Source organism: Diabrotica virgifera, chromosome 10 (genome assembly GCF_917563875.1).
Source record: "Diabrotica virgifera virgifera chromosome 10, PGI_DIABVI_V3a".
Lineage (NCBI taxonomy): Eukaryota > Metazoa > Arthropoda > Insecta > Coleoptera > Chrysomelidae > Diabrotica > Diabrotica virgifera.
Window position 1 is genome coordinate 113,145,134 of NC_065452.1, and position 15,742 is coordinate 113,160,875.

Sequence of the window (15,742 nt, forward strand, 5' to 3'; positions counted from 1 at the left end):
GTCTCATAATATGTCTACACGAAGACACAAAAAATTCAGATTAGGTCGATGAGTAAGACAAGTAGACAATATTTCACCAATTGTTCAGAGCAAGAGTCAATATTTAGAACCACTCAATGGCAGGATATGGGTATCAATATAGACGGAGAAAGATTAAATCATATAAGGTTTGCGGACAACGTTGTAATAATTGCTGACAATTTACAAGACACAATTTCCGTGATACATTAGCTCGTGTCTGATAGAGCAGGATTAAAAATAAACTTTGACAAAACTAAACTTATGACAAATCTAATAATGAGCGGAAATATAATTATTGACAATCATACGATACAACCAACAGACACTTACAAATATCTTGGAATCGAAATGAAAATTAGCAAACACATGAAATCCAAAAACGAATAAGCCTGATATAGGTCGCATTTGGCATCATTTATCCTTCTTCTTCTTTTTGTATAGACATGACTCTGTCTGTTTTTTCAATGTGCCTCTAGTAAGTTGTCGTTCCATCGTTTTCGTGGTCTTCCCACTGATCGTCTTCCTATTGGGGAACCGTCTCTCGCTGTCCTGACTACCCTATATGTTGTCATTCGGCTTATGTGGTCATTTCATTCTATTTTTCTGTTTCTTACCTAGTTATTAATGTTATACACCTTGTATCTCCGTCGTATATCTGTACTTCTAGCTCTGTCCCATAGAGTCTTACCATCGATTTTTCGAAGGGTGTTCATCTCCGCTGTTTCGAACAATCGTTTTATCCTCTCTGTGTCGGTGTCGGGTCGTGTTTCTGCCGCGTATGTCATTCTTGGTCTGATGACTGTTTTGTAAATTCTGCCTTTCATTTCTTTTCCGATATTTTTATTTCTCCATATTATGTCATTCAGGCAACCTGCGGCTCTGTTTGCTCTATTCACTTGATCTTCCACTTCTGTTTCGAGCCTTCCGTAGCTAGATAGTGTGATGCCTAGGTATTTAAACTCCATCACTTGTTCTATTATCTGACCTTCCAGCTCCAATTTACATCTTATTGGATCTGCTGTTATAAACATGCATTTTGTCTTTTGTGAGGAAATTAACATGTTAAATTTTCTGGCGATTATGTTGAATTGGTGCAGCATACGTTGTAAATCATCTTCACTTTGAGAGATTAGTATTGCATCGTCCGCATAGCAGATTATTTTAAGTTGTTTTTTGTGCCATTTGGTATCCTTTTTTAGTTCTTACTTTTTTTATTATTTCGTCCATGATCAGGTTGAACAATAAAGGGCTCAAGGAATCCCCCTGCCTTATCCCATTGCCCGCTTCAATTGGGTCAGTTAATTCATCGTCCACTTTTAATTTTATTGTGTTGTTCTGGTAGATGTTTTCGATCGTTTTAATTATTCCTAGAGATACCTCTCTCGAGTATAACAAATGGATAACTTCCTTTAATGTGACCCTGTCAAATGCTTTCTTAAGGTCCACGAAACATAAATATGCCGGTTTGTTGTATTCCAACGATTTCCCTTGAACTTCTTGTTGTTCTTCTGCTAATGTTATAATTTCATTCAATTTGTTTGTTATCAATTTGGTTGTTAATTTTAATGTTGTTTTTAATAAGTTAATTCTTCTGTAATTCTCCGGGTCCGATTTGCAGAGCCGCCGAGAGGGCGGTACAGCCGGTACATTTTACCGGGGCCCGGCGTCTACCAGACCAAAGACGTAATTTTTCCCGTTTTGTGTGCTCTTCACTTTATGTCCATAATACATTTAATTAATCCTCGGCTATATTTAACATTACCTTTAATAGTTGATTGGGTGTAAAATTTTAACAGCAATAAATCACAGAAGTCAAATGCTGCAGTGAAGTCAGATAACTATGCTAGGGTCAGAATCTAAAGGAATCAGGTCTTCCATTGTTGAAGAATCTAAATTAGTTACCAGCAATTATGGAATAAATCCAGAATTTACATCAAATAAAACGGCGCAAGAAGCCTGTGACATTTTTTGATGATTGCCTGGGCCTAGTAGTGATGCGACTGATAATTTTGAAAATGATGATAACGAGAATATTAAGAGCAAACAGTAGCGATCAACAGGTAGCAACAAACGCGTTCCAAGATTGCGGCTCTAATTTTGAATATTTTGTCGAGATATTTGGCACACATATTCGTAATATAATAAAGAACGGCGGTACAGAGCCCAATTTCAGAAATATGTTAGTATGTGGAAATTACTCTATAACTAAATAACATATTGAAAAAAGCCACTAAGACCGCCATTAAGAAAGACAAAAAATACACTTTCTTCAAATAAACTTTTTTATCCCGTGCCTAGATTTTGTGTCACATTGGAACTACTAAAAATCGATTTTTTTATAACAAGAAATTGAACGTCACTGACTTGGCAACATTTCGCGCCTATGTGTATAAAAATTATTGTTTTTGATAGTATAAACGTCACTGTCAGTGTCGAATTACCGACGCACTGTTGCCTCACTTTTGAAAGTTCGCAGAACTTTCGCAATCTTTGACCGCGTTTGTTGCTACCTGTTGATCGCTACTGTGTGCTCTTAAGAAAAAAAATATATATTGCGCGAGTTTTATAAAGAAGACATCAGTGAAGAATTGACAGATGAAATTTTTCATTTGAGAGCGATATACAAGGATAATATTGGCAAATCTCAACTTTCTTTAATCTTCTTCTTTACGTGCCATCTCCGCGACGAAGGTTGGCAATCATCATTGTTATTCTAACTTTTGACAATACAGCCCGAAAGAGTTCAGTTGAGCTGGATCCAAACCATTCTCTGAGATTTCTCTGCCAGGACATTTTTCTTGTAACTACGCCTTCCTGGAATCTTTCCCTGCAATTTCTCCAATAGATTTACCTAATAAAATTAAACATCTCAAATTAGATTCATTATTTCCTAACGTCGCGCGTCGTTGTAGCTCCAAGAATATTTTGCACATTGCCAGTGACAGTCGCAGAAGCGAAAAGCTTCTTTAGTTTTCTTTCCCAAAGAATGCAGTGATATCTACATTGAAACAGGATTGATTAACTCGCCTATCAACTTTGTGCATTGATAATTATTTGGTAAAATCATGCGATTTTTCGAAAGTTATAGACATCTCTTCCAATCAGGAAACTCGAAAAACACCTGCATTATAAATATTTTAACTATTATAAATATAATCCAAATTTAATAAAATTTATATTTGAAATGTTTCTTATTACGTATTTTTACTATTGATAATTTTATTTCTATAAAAGTTGAACAATTTTTTTCGCTCTTCACTTTTTGCAGGGGGCCCGTTCGCCATTTCTTACCGGGTCCCGCTCATCGCTCTCGGCGGCCCTGCCGATTTGTCTCCTTTTTTGAAGAGAGGTATTTTAGGATGCTTGATCTCCATTCTTGTGGTATTCTGTTTTGTTCTATTATTTTTTGTATTAGTTTTAATAGTTGTTTAGTTAGATCTTGTCCTCCGTACTTTAGGAGTTCGTTCGATATTCTTTCCTCTCCTGGAGATTTTCTATTTTTTAATTTTTTTAATGCTTCCTTTACCTCTCCCTCCTCGCTGTTTATTTCTTCGTTTGTTGTAACTTCAGGCGTTGGTGGTTCATTATCGTCGCCTTTAACAAATAGAGATCGGAAGTAGTCTGTCCATGTTTCCTTCTGAATGTGTATCGCTTTTATTAATTCGTTCATCTCCTTTGTTTGCCCTCTGATCATTCTCCATACTTCTTTTTGTGTTCCGTAGAAGTCGTGTTCCATCTGTTTTGAGAAACTCTGCCAGTGCTCCCTTTTTATTTGTCTCACTAAAGTATTCGTTTCGTTTCTGATTCGGTTGTAGTGGTTGTATGCCTGTTGTGTTTGTTTCGTTCTGTATTGTAAAAAGGCTTTCTTCTTTTCTTGACATTTTATCTTAACTTCCTCTCTAAACCACGAGGGTTTCTTCTTTAATATGTGAGTATTCGTTACTTTTCTCTCTCCAAGTGATTCTGTTGCAGCGTTATCTTTAAGTTTTTGCCAGCTTTCATCGATGTTATCGTTTTCTAATATTCCATTCTCAGCAATCTTCTCTGATATTCTTTTCTTTTATAAGCATTCCGTGGATTTACTAGGTAGTCCTTCGACTATGATTTTTGTTTGTGTTGGTGCTGCCCTCTTGGGTGTGAAATATTTCATAATGATTCCTATTTTACATAATAGTAAGCTATGGTCGCTATCTACAACTGCTGAGTTGAGGCATCTTACGTCGATTATTTTTGATTGATGTATATTTCTGTTGGTTACAACATAATCTATCATAGATCTTTGTCCACGGGCGTTATTGAATGTATATTTGTGTTGGTCTTTGTGGTCAAAAAAATGTGTTTTTTATTCTAAGTTCGTTAGAATAAACAATATATTCTAAGAAAGTCAATTCGCATCTGTGTGTGAATTTGTACCAGACCGAGTGTCTGACGAAGCAGAGATACTGAAAAAACGTTATAACACTCTATTGATACCTGTTCAAACAAGGAAGGTCTGACGAATTGTGCTCCTGCTCTATATATTTGACTTTTCAATTAATATATTTTTGGAGTCCAGGAATAATATTATTTATAGGAAATATCAAATATTGTTCATCTTTAATTATTTGTTTTCAAAATACTTTTATAAATATATTTCGCATGACCCTGTATATGAAAATAAAATAAAAGTTTGATAAAATTATCAATTGTCTCACACATTTGAGTTAAACATGGTGTTATTTCATTCGATAGAAGTAAAATTTAAAATAAATTAATAGAATATTTATTGCTACATTAAGTTTTTCAGAATTAGCTGGGATCAATTCGATAATTTTATCAGGCACCCTACGAAAGAAGAAGATAAATCAAATTAAACGAGTTTTTAATTGCCAAAATAATTATTAAAGTTAATGCATGAGTTGGTATCAACGATCTGTTTTATCAAGTCAGTCTATATTTTTCCAGGGAGCAATAATTAAACAAAACCTCAAGATGCATCTGCTGCCACAACCACGAGAGAGACCAGTGATCTTTGAACGCTGCTGCTGATAATAAATAGTAATTGATTGGCTACTTTATGTTGCTACAGTCGTGAGGAGGATCGAATTAAAAAAGGCATGTAAAAAGAACTGTGTCTTCTTAACTTTTTTTTCTGTGATATCAAATTGTTGCCAAAAATAGTGTTGTGACGATGATTCTATTTATGTGTAGAATTTTACTAACTTTTTGTGTTTTACATACAATGGCAGTGTTTAGTTCTGTGTTAGTGGAAAAGAAAGAAAACTGGAGGACACCTCCGGCACATTTTAAGTACACAATAGATGAATTGTTGAGCAAGGTATTTCCTAGGAAAACTTCAGATGATTACGACTGGGATCCATGCAAAGCAGGTAATGTACTATATCATTTTACATTTTTAGCAACACTCAAAATTTGCAATTTCTTTCATAATTTTTAAATACGGTAAAAGCTCTTTATTCGCGGTGTATATATTCCGCGTGAATATGGAATTGTAATTAATGTTGGGTTATAGGGTATACGTTCCTAGGTCATGACATAAAAAGGAAAAAATACATAAAAAAAATCAATTTCAAAGAAGTTTTTGACGAAACATATTGACTAATTACATATTATTTTCACGTTTAGGCAGTGGTTTAAAGAATTTAGTCATTTTATCTTACTTGACAGTTTTTAAAACTCGTTCAATTCGGATTAATATTCAGCAGTGGCATTACCAATTTGCCGCTTAAAAATAAGACTTCGTTCCATAGATGGATCAAGTTTCATAACAATGTTGCGATTGTAGATTCTTCTCCAGTTTGGAAATCAGCTGTCAAGATTGCGTAAAGAATTGTGAGAAGAACGTTCGTCTAATGCTACTGTAATAGGCGTGGATTATTCCTTGGTCTATAGGTTGAAGCAAAGCAGTCGTATTGCGATGTTAAAATATCATTTTTATATTTAGATGCACAGTTTCAAGTTTACGAGGATGACCTGGTGCATTGTCCAAATCTTGAACTACTTTAAAGCCTACATTCTTTGATTTCAAATAATTTTCAATTTCAGAAACAGAACAATTCCAAGACCAGTCACAAAAAATAGTGCTTATAACCCATGCTTTCTTATTAACACGCCAAAACACTGACAGGTCGTCCTTTTTTTGATTTTTTAACGCATGCGAATTTAAAGAATAAAACATCAATGTTTTAATATCAAAATCTCCAGATGCATTAGAACAAAGCAGCAATGTAATTCTATCCTTTGCTCTCATAAATCCATGGGCAGACATTTCGCTTTTAGAAATGAATGTTTTAGTTGGTAGTCTCTTCCAGTTTCTTTCCAGTAGTGCAGTTTCGTCTACATCAGGGGTCGGGAACTTGCGGCTCTTTGCAACTTTTTGCGCGGCCCGCCAAAGCACCAATATAATTTTAGGAAAAATCAATAAACTTAAAGAGTATGGCTCTAAGTTTGTTGATTTGTCGTTTTCAAGATTTCTATGAAAAATATATGTATAGACACATTAATGAAAGGTTAATGATAGAGCAAACCCAAATAGAAAAAGTAAAGACATACAAATATCTGGGAACCTGGGATGATGACAAAAATGACCAAAGCTAAAAAATTAAAGTCCGAATTGAAACTGCAAGGCAAACATGTATAAAAATGAAGACACGGCTTACAAACAAAGACCTTCAGTTGCCTCTCAGATTGAGGGCTCTAAGATGCTACATATTTTCTATATTAGTATACGGAATGGAAGCTTGGACATTGAAGAGACAACACATAAGAAAAATAGAAGCTTTCGAAATGTGGTGTTACAGAAGAATACTGAAAATTCAGTGTGTTCAAAGGATTACCAATGTTGAAGTGCTACGACGTTTAAATAAGGAGTTAGAAATTATGAACAGTATAAAAACTACAAAACTGTAAGAAGAAGCATAGAAAGAAGACGCATCTCCTGGCTGAGGAACCTTAGAGAATGGTTTAACTGTAGTTCATTACAACTGTTCAGAGCAGCAGCCAACAAAGTGACCATAGCCATTATGATATCCAACCTCCAATAGGAGAGGGAACTTTAAGAAGAAGAAAAGACACAATAATTATTGAAAATCCTTTAAAATTCGATATTTTATAAGCACTAGACCCAACTAGGGTTATAGACTTTGGACCCACACTTAAAAAGATTATTACCTCCCTCATGAGACTTTTTTTATGCAGTTATTCATGTCGAGTCGGACAACTTTTCTAATAGGGAAAATTTTTGGGAGGGGGCTTTCCGTATATAGGTTTCTAAACTTTGGTGCATGGAAGTAATTTTATCAAACAATCCTGCAAAAAAAATCATCATTTATGACTCCATAGTGCGCCCCCATATGGGGGGTGCACGCATCAAAAAGAGTCATAAAATTTATATCCTCACAGCTAATTTTTGCAGGATTGTTTGATAAAAATATTTATAATTAATATTCCAGTTGTCGGACGCACCAAAGTTTAGAAGCCTCTATACAGTGCGTCCATAAAGTAACGCATAAATTCATTATTTCGTAAACAGGCGACTTTAAAGAAAAATCCCGAAACAGGTTGATTTTTATTTTTAATTTCCGATTTTCTGGCATATACATCATACTAGTGACGTCATCCATCTGGGCGTGATGACGTAATAGTTGATTTTTTTAAATGAGAATAGGGGTCATGTGATAGCTCATGTGAAAGGGTATTCAATTCTCTATTCCCTAATATAAACATTAACATAATTATTTATACAAGGTGTTCAAAAAAACATTTTTTTAATTAAAATAATTGAAACAAAAAGAAGAATGTATGTAATTTATCTAATTCAAAATACGTTTTAATGTTGTCAGAAAACAGGAAAAAAATGTTTTTGACAAACACATATTGTTTTTCGCTTAAATTCAGTGTTAAAGCTGCCACCCAATACCTCTTGCCAGTTTGAACATTCCGTTCAAGCGAAAATCAATGTTTATTTGTCAAATAATTTTTTTTTCTGTTTACTGATAGTAGGAAAACGCATTTTTAATTAAATAAATTACATACATTCTTCTTTTTGTCTCAATTATTTTAATTTAAAAAATATTTTTTTGAACACCCTGTATAAATAATTATGTTAATGTTTACATTAGTGAATAGAGAATTGAATACCCTTTCAAATGAGCTATCACATGTCCCCTATTCTCATTTAAAAAAATCATCGATTACGTCATCACGCCCAGATGGATGACGTCACTACTATGATATATATGTCAAAAAATCGGAAATTAAAAATAAAAATCGACCTGTTTTGGGATTTTTCTTTAAAGTTGCCGGTTTACAAAATAATGAATTTATGCGTTACTTTATGGACGCACTGTATTTACGAAATGCCCTCCTCCCAAAAATTTTCCGCATTTGAAAAGTTGTCCGACTCTACATGAATAACTGAATAAAAATAATCTCATGAGGTAATAAATTTTTTTAACTGTGGACCCAAGACCGTTTAATTGATTTGCAATATAACAATGCATATAAAAATAATTTTGAAGATTATTTTTTCATTCATAGAGATTATGACCAATAGAAATTTACAAGAATAAAAGTTACAGCGATTATTTCATTCATAGGAGATTCTGACCAATAGAAAGCTACAGAAACAAAAATTAAACTGATAATTTTTGATAATTTCCCATCGTCAAGTATATTACGTCAGATGCCCTTCGTTGCTATGAAAAAATACAATCAGTGACATTAATGACAATTAATGTTACAACAACTGTGTGTTTAATTGTACTAATTTGTACTTACATAAATAAATTATAATAAAATTTTGGTTTTGAACAGTTTTATTCATGAAATAATCGCAACAAATTGCACTCGATCTCTAAAATTAATATAGAATTTTAGAGCTTTTGTGCAATTACTACTGATTATTTCATTCATAGGAGATTCTGACCAATAGAAAGCTACAGAAATAAAAATTAAAGTGATTATTTTTTACTGATTTTAACTTCCAATCGCATAGTAAGATTTTTGATCACGTGTTTAATTCTGTCCAATCAGATTAAAATTATACTGGGAATAATCTACTGTAGAAAATTACCGATAGAATTTTTTTAAGTAGATTGTTTTTGTTTAATTGCAAACAGTTTCCTAGTTTTAACAACTGTCACATTTAAGAAAATATCCATAATATACTTTTAGTTCTGCATCTAATGTCAAATTGTCACGAGGAGAACACATATAGGCACATTTAAGCGCTTAATTTACTTCGGTAAGATTATTTCATGAATAAAACTGTATTTATAAATAAATTAACTAATATTTTATTAATATCTTCATCTAAATATTTGCTAAACTGTGCTTTTCACTTTGACAAGTTGAAAAATGTGTGTCACATTAATTGGGAACAATGTCACTGACTGTTTTTATACAAAGACTTGAATTTTATGTATGTAAGTATTAACAATTTTTTTAAACATTGTAAAAGTGATGACTTTCAACCGTCAAATATTTATAACAACTGTGTGTTTAATTGTACTAATTTGTACTTACATAAATAAATTACAATAAAATTTTGGTTTTGAACAGTTTTATTCATGAAATAATTGCAGCAAATTGCACTTGATCTCTAAAATTATTATCGAATTTTTGCCCTCGTGACACTTTGACATAATTTCACTCCCCTTCAGGCCGTGAAATTAAAACTGTCAAAGTGTCACTCGGGAATAATTCGATAATTTTAGAGCTCTCGTGTAATTTTATTAAAATATACCAGAAAACACAATTCCCAATTTAAGAAGTTTTGAAAAATTAATTATTATTTGTATTTTTCCAGTACCTATTTATGCAAACAAGCATGTTCACAAATAAATTTCATAAAACCAAAATGTAGAGCGACATTGACAGATGAAAATTCACACAATTTGTTCTCAGTTTCCCAAACACAACCGGACTTGAATGAATTATCAAACAATTATTCATATACAATATATTTACATATTTATACATACCTACAGTCGGAAAAAGAAAGAATACCGATGAACGAACATATAAAACACCCTGTATTTTCCTGTCACCGTGTCACAAAGAAAATTGTCCAGTGCAAGTACATGTAACAATAATTATTACATGTACTAGCGCTGGCCAATTTTTTGTGTGACACGGTGACAGGAAAATACAGCGTGTTTTATATATTCGTTCATGAGTATTCTTTCATTTTTCATACTGTACGTAATTGGAATTCTATTCTCTTTTTTTCCCTTTTAAGGTTTCTAAAATCGTTATTCTCTGACATTATTGTTATTATAGCATGTCAATAAAAACGATTTTTTTATATTTATTTTTAATAATATATTTACTATACTCTTATATGATATAAAAGCACGATTTAAGTTACATTTTAATGTGTGGCCCACATAAAAAAAATATTTTTATAATGGCCCACCGTCCGAAAAGGGTTGCCGGCCCCTGGTCTACATTATATACTTGCTCAGGTGTACCTATATCTCTCTATCTATTATCCACCAGCTACTAGGTTCGTAAATTCTTCTGGATACATTTCTGCTACAGCAGTGTCTGTAGATACAGTTCTCCAACAATTTTAATGTTATACGATGATTGCCGTACCTTAAATTTATTGAACCAACCTTCCAATGCTTGAAATCCTTTATATTATATTCACTACCACCACTACCACCAGGTTATTTAAGACTCTAACCTTCTCCCGGATTATTGGACCTCTCAGACCTTTTTTGGTTGCAGTCTTCGAATGCTTTTTATTTAATTATATGTATGTACCGATATACTGATTCGATCTGCGAATAAAGAAATCTTCGGCCGCGAATATAGGAACTGGATGGGATTTTTTTCAATCCGCGAGAAGTGAAAACGCGAATGAACGAAACGCGAATGAACGAAGCGCGAATAAGGAGCTTTTACTGTATTGTAATACTATGACAACTTTCTTTTTCATCCAAAAATATTTAAGCCGGTAATAACATTAGAGTTAAAAAGAATATTCAAATTGTCATTGTAACACTGTTTTAATCAATTTATACCAACTAATATCTCTCAGGGTAGTTTGGGATAAAATTTTTCACAATGATATTAAATCAGGATTTCTATTTTTGCGTGACACTAAAATTTGACAAAAGAAACAATTTTAACTAGTTTTCTTTGTACGATATGCGTCAAAATAAACTGTACCTATACACCAAGGAAATAAGGCAAAAGTATACCATGTTCGGGACACTTGAGCAGCCAGGTTGCAAATGGGTTTTTTGGGTACTATATACCCAATACATTATAAATACAAAAATGCCCGTCACAGTTTGGACGAGAAATTTAGTTATTAACAAATAATGGTCAAAAATGAGAGTTTTTTCGTCTAAATCGCTACAGGTAAAAATAGGGTAATTAAATGCCTTATTTGTAATATTTTTCTTTTAGTAGATGAGCCAAGGTTTAAAATAGCGTTTTTTGAGTTTTGGTCCGATTATTTGTTGCTTCGTATATTGCAAAATAAAACTAAAATTTCGAAAATAAAAAGTTTGCTATAACTTTTGCGAAAATGAATTAGGACTTTCATATTGCATTAAAAGTTAAGTCAAATAGTCCATACAGTGTACAAAAAATTTTAAGACGATGCGTCCATTAGTTTAAATTTTATTCAATTTGTTTATCCAAAAGAGCTTTTTTTTCACAATGTTATTGTTCAGAAAATAATAATGATACAGCAATTCTGTGAAAACAACATGAAATAAGAAGTCATATTTTCAATGCATTTAAAAAAATCATTAAAAAGTCATTTTTATCACTCAGAAAACATTTTACTAAAATATAGGCATTTTTGGCTTATAAACAATTTGAATAACTTTGCTAATATTGACTGTAGGCTAAAACTACAATGTAATTTGAAAAACTGGTATTTTTATACGAATTCTAAAAGAAAAAGTTTTCGCCTAGGTTAATTTCGGCCAAAGTTAGCCGTTTTTTTTATTTAATTGACGGCTACTTTGTTTATAACAATTAAGCAACCTAACTAGAGCCATTTTGAAGTTGAAGATATATAGGTTATATGTAAAAGTTTGAGTAAACTTTGAACCTCAACAGAGTGGTGAATAAAGCTTTAAAAATGGCGTCCGAACGGAAATAATTCGAGGTCGGTGGAGAGGAATTACTAAAATACGTACACTCAAAAAATTAAACTGATTCTTTAAACATATGCTGCGATTAATATCGCTGGAACTTGTTGATGGATTTTGATCATAATTTTTTTAATTTTTATGTACTCGTAGTCTTATAGAGTACGTTATGTACACACAACCCCACCTAAGATTACAAAATGTTAGGGAGGACTCCCCTTATCACTCGAGATATGAAAAATGGATTACGACCGATTCTAAGACCTACCGAATATAAATATATAATTTCATAAAAATCGGTCAAGCGGTCTCGGAAGAGTATGGAAACTAACACTGTGACAGGATAATTTTATAGATGTAAATATATACATAGATGGCTATTAACAGATAGAGGTTGGTGATAGAAAAGTGAAAATTAAGGGTTGTATGTATTTTTTAATTCTACATCATATAAAATTAAGGTAGATAATTTTGTCCAAAAAAATTTAAAAAAAATGTCAGGGAGGCAACCCCACTTATAACTTATGGGTATAAAAAATAGATTAAAACCTTTTCAACGTCTTACAGGATAAACGTGTAAAATTTTATAAAAATCGGTCAAGCCGTTTCGGAGTAGTATGGTAACTAACACTGTTACAGGAGAATTTGATGTATACAGAAGTAACTGCAGATTAAATAATAAAAGTGGCTAACTTTGAACCCAATTAACCTAGACAAAAAGTTTTTTTCTGAAAATTTGTATAAAAACACCAGATTTTGAAATCCTAAAGTAGATTTACTCTATAGTGAATATTAACAAAGTTATTCAAATTGTTTAGAAGCCAAAAATGACTCTATTTTACTAAACTTTTTTCGTAGTGATAAAAACGACTTTTTAATGATTTTTTTCAATACATTTAAAATAATAATTATTATTCTTGCATGTGGTTTCCACAGAATTGCTATGTCATTATTATTTTTTGAACAATAACATTGCGAAAAAAAGCTCTTTGCGATAAACAAATTGAATATAATTTAAACTAATTGACGAATCGTCTTAAAAATTTTTTTGCATTATATGGAATATTTGACTCAACTTTTCGTTCAATATGAAAGTCTTAAGGCCATTTTCGCAAAAGTTATAGCACATTTTTTATTTTTGAACTTTTAGTCTTATTTTGCACTTTCCGAAACAAAAAAGGATCGGATCAAAATTCAAAAATTGCCATTTTAAACCTTGGCTCATCTGCAAAAAGAAAAATATTATAAATAAAATATTTAATTACCCTATTTTTACCTGTAGACATTTAAACGAAAAAACTGCCATTTTTGACCCTTATTTGTTAATAACTAAGTTTCTCGTCCGAACTGTAACAATCATTTTTGTATTTATAATGTATTAGGTATATAGTATCCAAAAAATCCATTTGCAACCTGGCTGCTCAAGTGTCCCGACAAAAACCTTATTTCTCTGAACTACTAGGTACTGAAATGCGTATGCCTTAAATTTGTATGTTTCATGCGTCGAAACGAACTGAGTGGTTTCCGAACGTCGTTATAACTTATGTGACTGTCTTGTTAATGTTAGGTGCTTCAAGATAGTTCTCAGTTTTGCAGAAACATATTTTATCGTGAAGTACTATTTTCGGTCATACGGAAAAGGTGGCGAAAACGGTCCAAGCTTAAGATTAACAATGGTTTCAACAGGACGGGGCAACTTGTCACACTACCAGGGAGTCTCTACGAATACTGCTCGATCATTTTGGGAGATCGCCACTCACCAGATCTAATGCCACCTGATTCGTTCATATGGATATTGCTGAATTGGGCAGACCTATTCACCGTCTGACATTCCGGAATTGTGGATTAGAATTGAAGTCCACGGGAAAATAACTTGATAAGTCACGTTTTTGGTTTTGTTCAGGAGAACATTTTCAAGTTTAAAACATTAAAAATGTGATTATGATTTTAAAACATTAAAATACATCTTACAATTATTATTAATTATTAATAAAAAGAAAAAAATTGATATATTGGTGGTTGGTTTACATTTTAGTTTTTTTTTTAATATATATTGCATATTAATTACATGGACTTATCAACGTTTTCCCCTGTTTGGAACGGACATGTCAAGTTCTTTTCCTGTACAGGGTTTTTTTAAACACTTTTATCTTTTGACTTATTAAGTTATTACTCTGTATTGTGTTACTCTTAGAAACTATGTAATTAAAGCTACAAATTGGTATTAAAAACGACACATGTCAAAAATTGGACTTATCAAGTTCTTTTCCTGTGGTTTTCAATTGTGTGAGACATGGACGTTAAAAACCACAATGATAAATAAATTAGAAGCATTCGAATTGTGGTGCTATCGACGAATCCTAAAGATATCGTGGATTTCGCACACTTCCAATGAAGATATTCTACAAATAATGAATTCGGAACGTCTGCTCATAAACATCATAAAGAGGAGAAAAACAGAATACTTCGGCCATATAATTAGAGAGCCTAAATACCATCTATTTCGCCTTATAATAGGAAGGAAAAGTGGAGTGAAAGAGATGGATTGGTTGAAAGAAACTTTCATGGTTGAGTAATATTAGACAATGGTGTGGTTCTGGGTAGAAAAATTATTTCGCGTAACAGCCAATAGAGAGTGGTTTCAGGAACATGTAAACATGATGGCCAACGTCTGAATACGGACACGGCACCTGAAGAAGAAGGATTATAATTAAAGATTTTTTCGTGATATAGGGCATTTTTAACATCTGTTTTATCGGGAACATCATCGTGAATAATGTTTGCAAGGCTACATATTATCATATATAATAATAGTCTCCCGTTTTATACCGCTCACGTGGCTTTGGGAGTATAGCAGGGTAGTCTGCTATATCTAGGGCCTACGGTATACAAGGAAGGTAACAGGGCCAGTGCTACGCTTCAACCGCCTATTATAACCCCTGGTTTTACCCAAGGTACTCATTTTATTCAGGCTGAGTCGACCTGGGGCCTATAAACATTTAAAAATGTGTAGTTGTTCTTGCCGGCGGTAGGATTTGAACTCCGGACCACCGGTACGCTAGCCTAGCACACTACCACTCGGCTACGCCGGCCCTTATATTAGGATTATAATTAAAGATTTTGTCGTGACATAGGGCATTTTTAACATCTGTTTTATCGGGAACATTATCGTGAATAATGTTTGCAAGGCTACATATTATCATATATACCTATCAAATATATAAACAGTCATACACATTTCAATATTCATTTCAGTACTGTTTATTCTGCCGCATACTGTATTTTACTAAATTGTCAATTTCTCTTTGCTTGTTGATTTCTTGATTTGCTTGTGTTCATGGAAAACTATCCAGATATTTAACTGGAGAGTAAGTCAATATTATACAGCTTCTTGTTGTGTTTCGTCATAGCTTTATAGTCTCTCTCTCTCTCTCTCTCTCTCTCTCTCTCTCTCTCTCTCTCTCTCTCTCTCTCTCTCTCTCTCTCTCTCTCTCTTGTCGTTTCCCCATTACTGAGGATCGTGATTTCTTCCAATATTCCTAACAATGTTTCTCCATTGGTCTCTATCTTCAACTGCTCTTCAAGAGCTTCGCAGAATGAGTTTC

At 32.9% G+C, this 15,742-nt stretch overlaps 1 protein-coding gene across 2 annotated transcripts in view; it reads left to right on the top strand.

Annotated features, from left to right (window-relative positions):
* The first annotated feature begins 4,804 nt into the window (after positions 1-4,804).
* Positions 4,805-15,742, top strand: part of LOC114333286 (tolloid-like protein 1) — a 167,261-nt gene continuing 156,323 nt past the window's right edge. For both annotated transcript variants that reach the window (XR_007701176.1, XM_050663594.1), the window contains exon 1: positions 4,805-5,390. Coding sequence is in view for 1 of the 2 variants with exons in the window: in XM_050663594.1 (XP_050519551.1) it covers positions 5,192-5,390 (199 nt within the window). In the remaining variant the exon portion in view is untranslated. The remainder of the gene's footprint in view (positions 5,391-15,742) is intronic.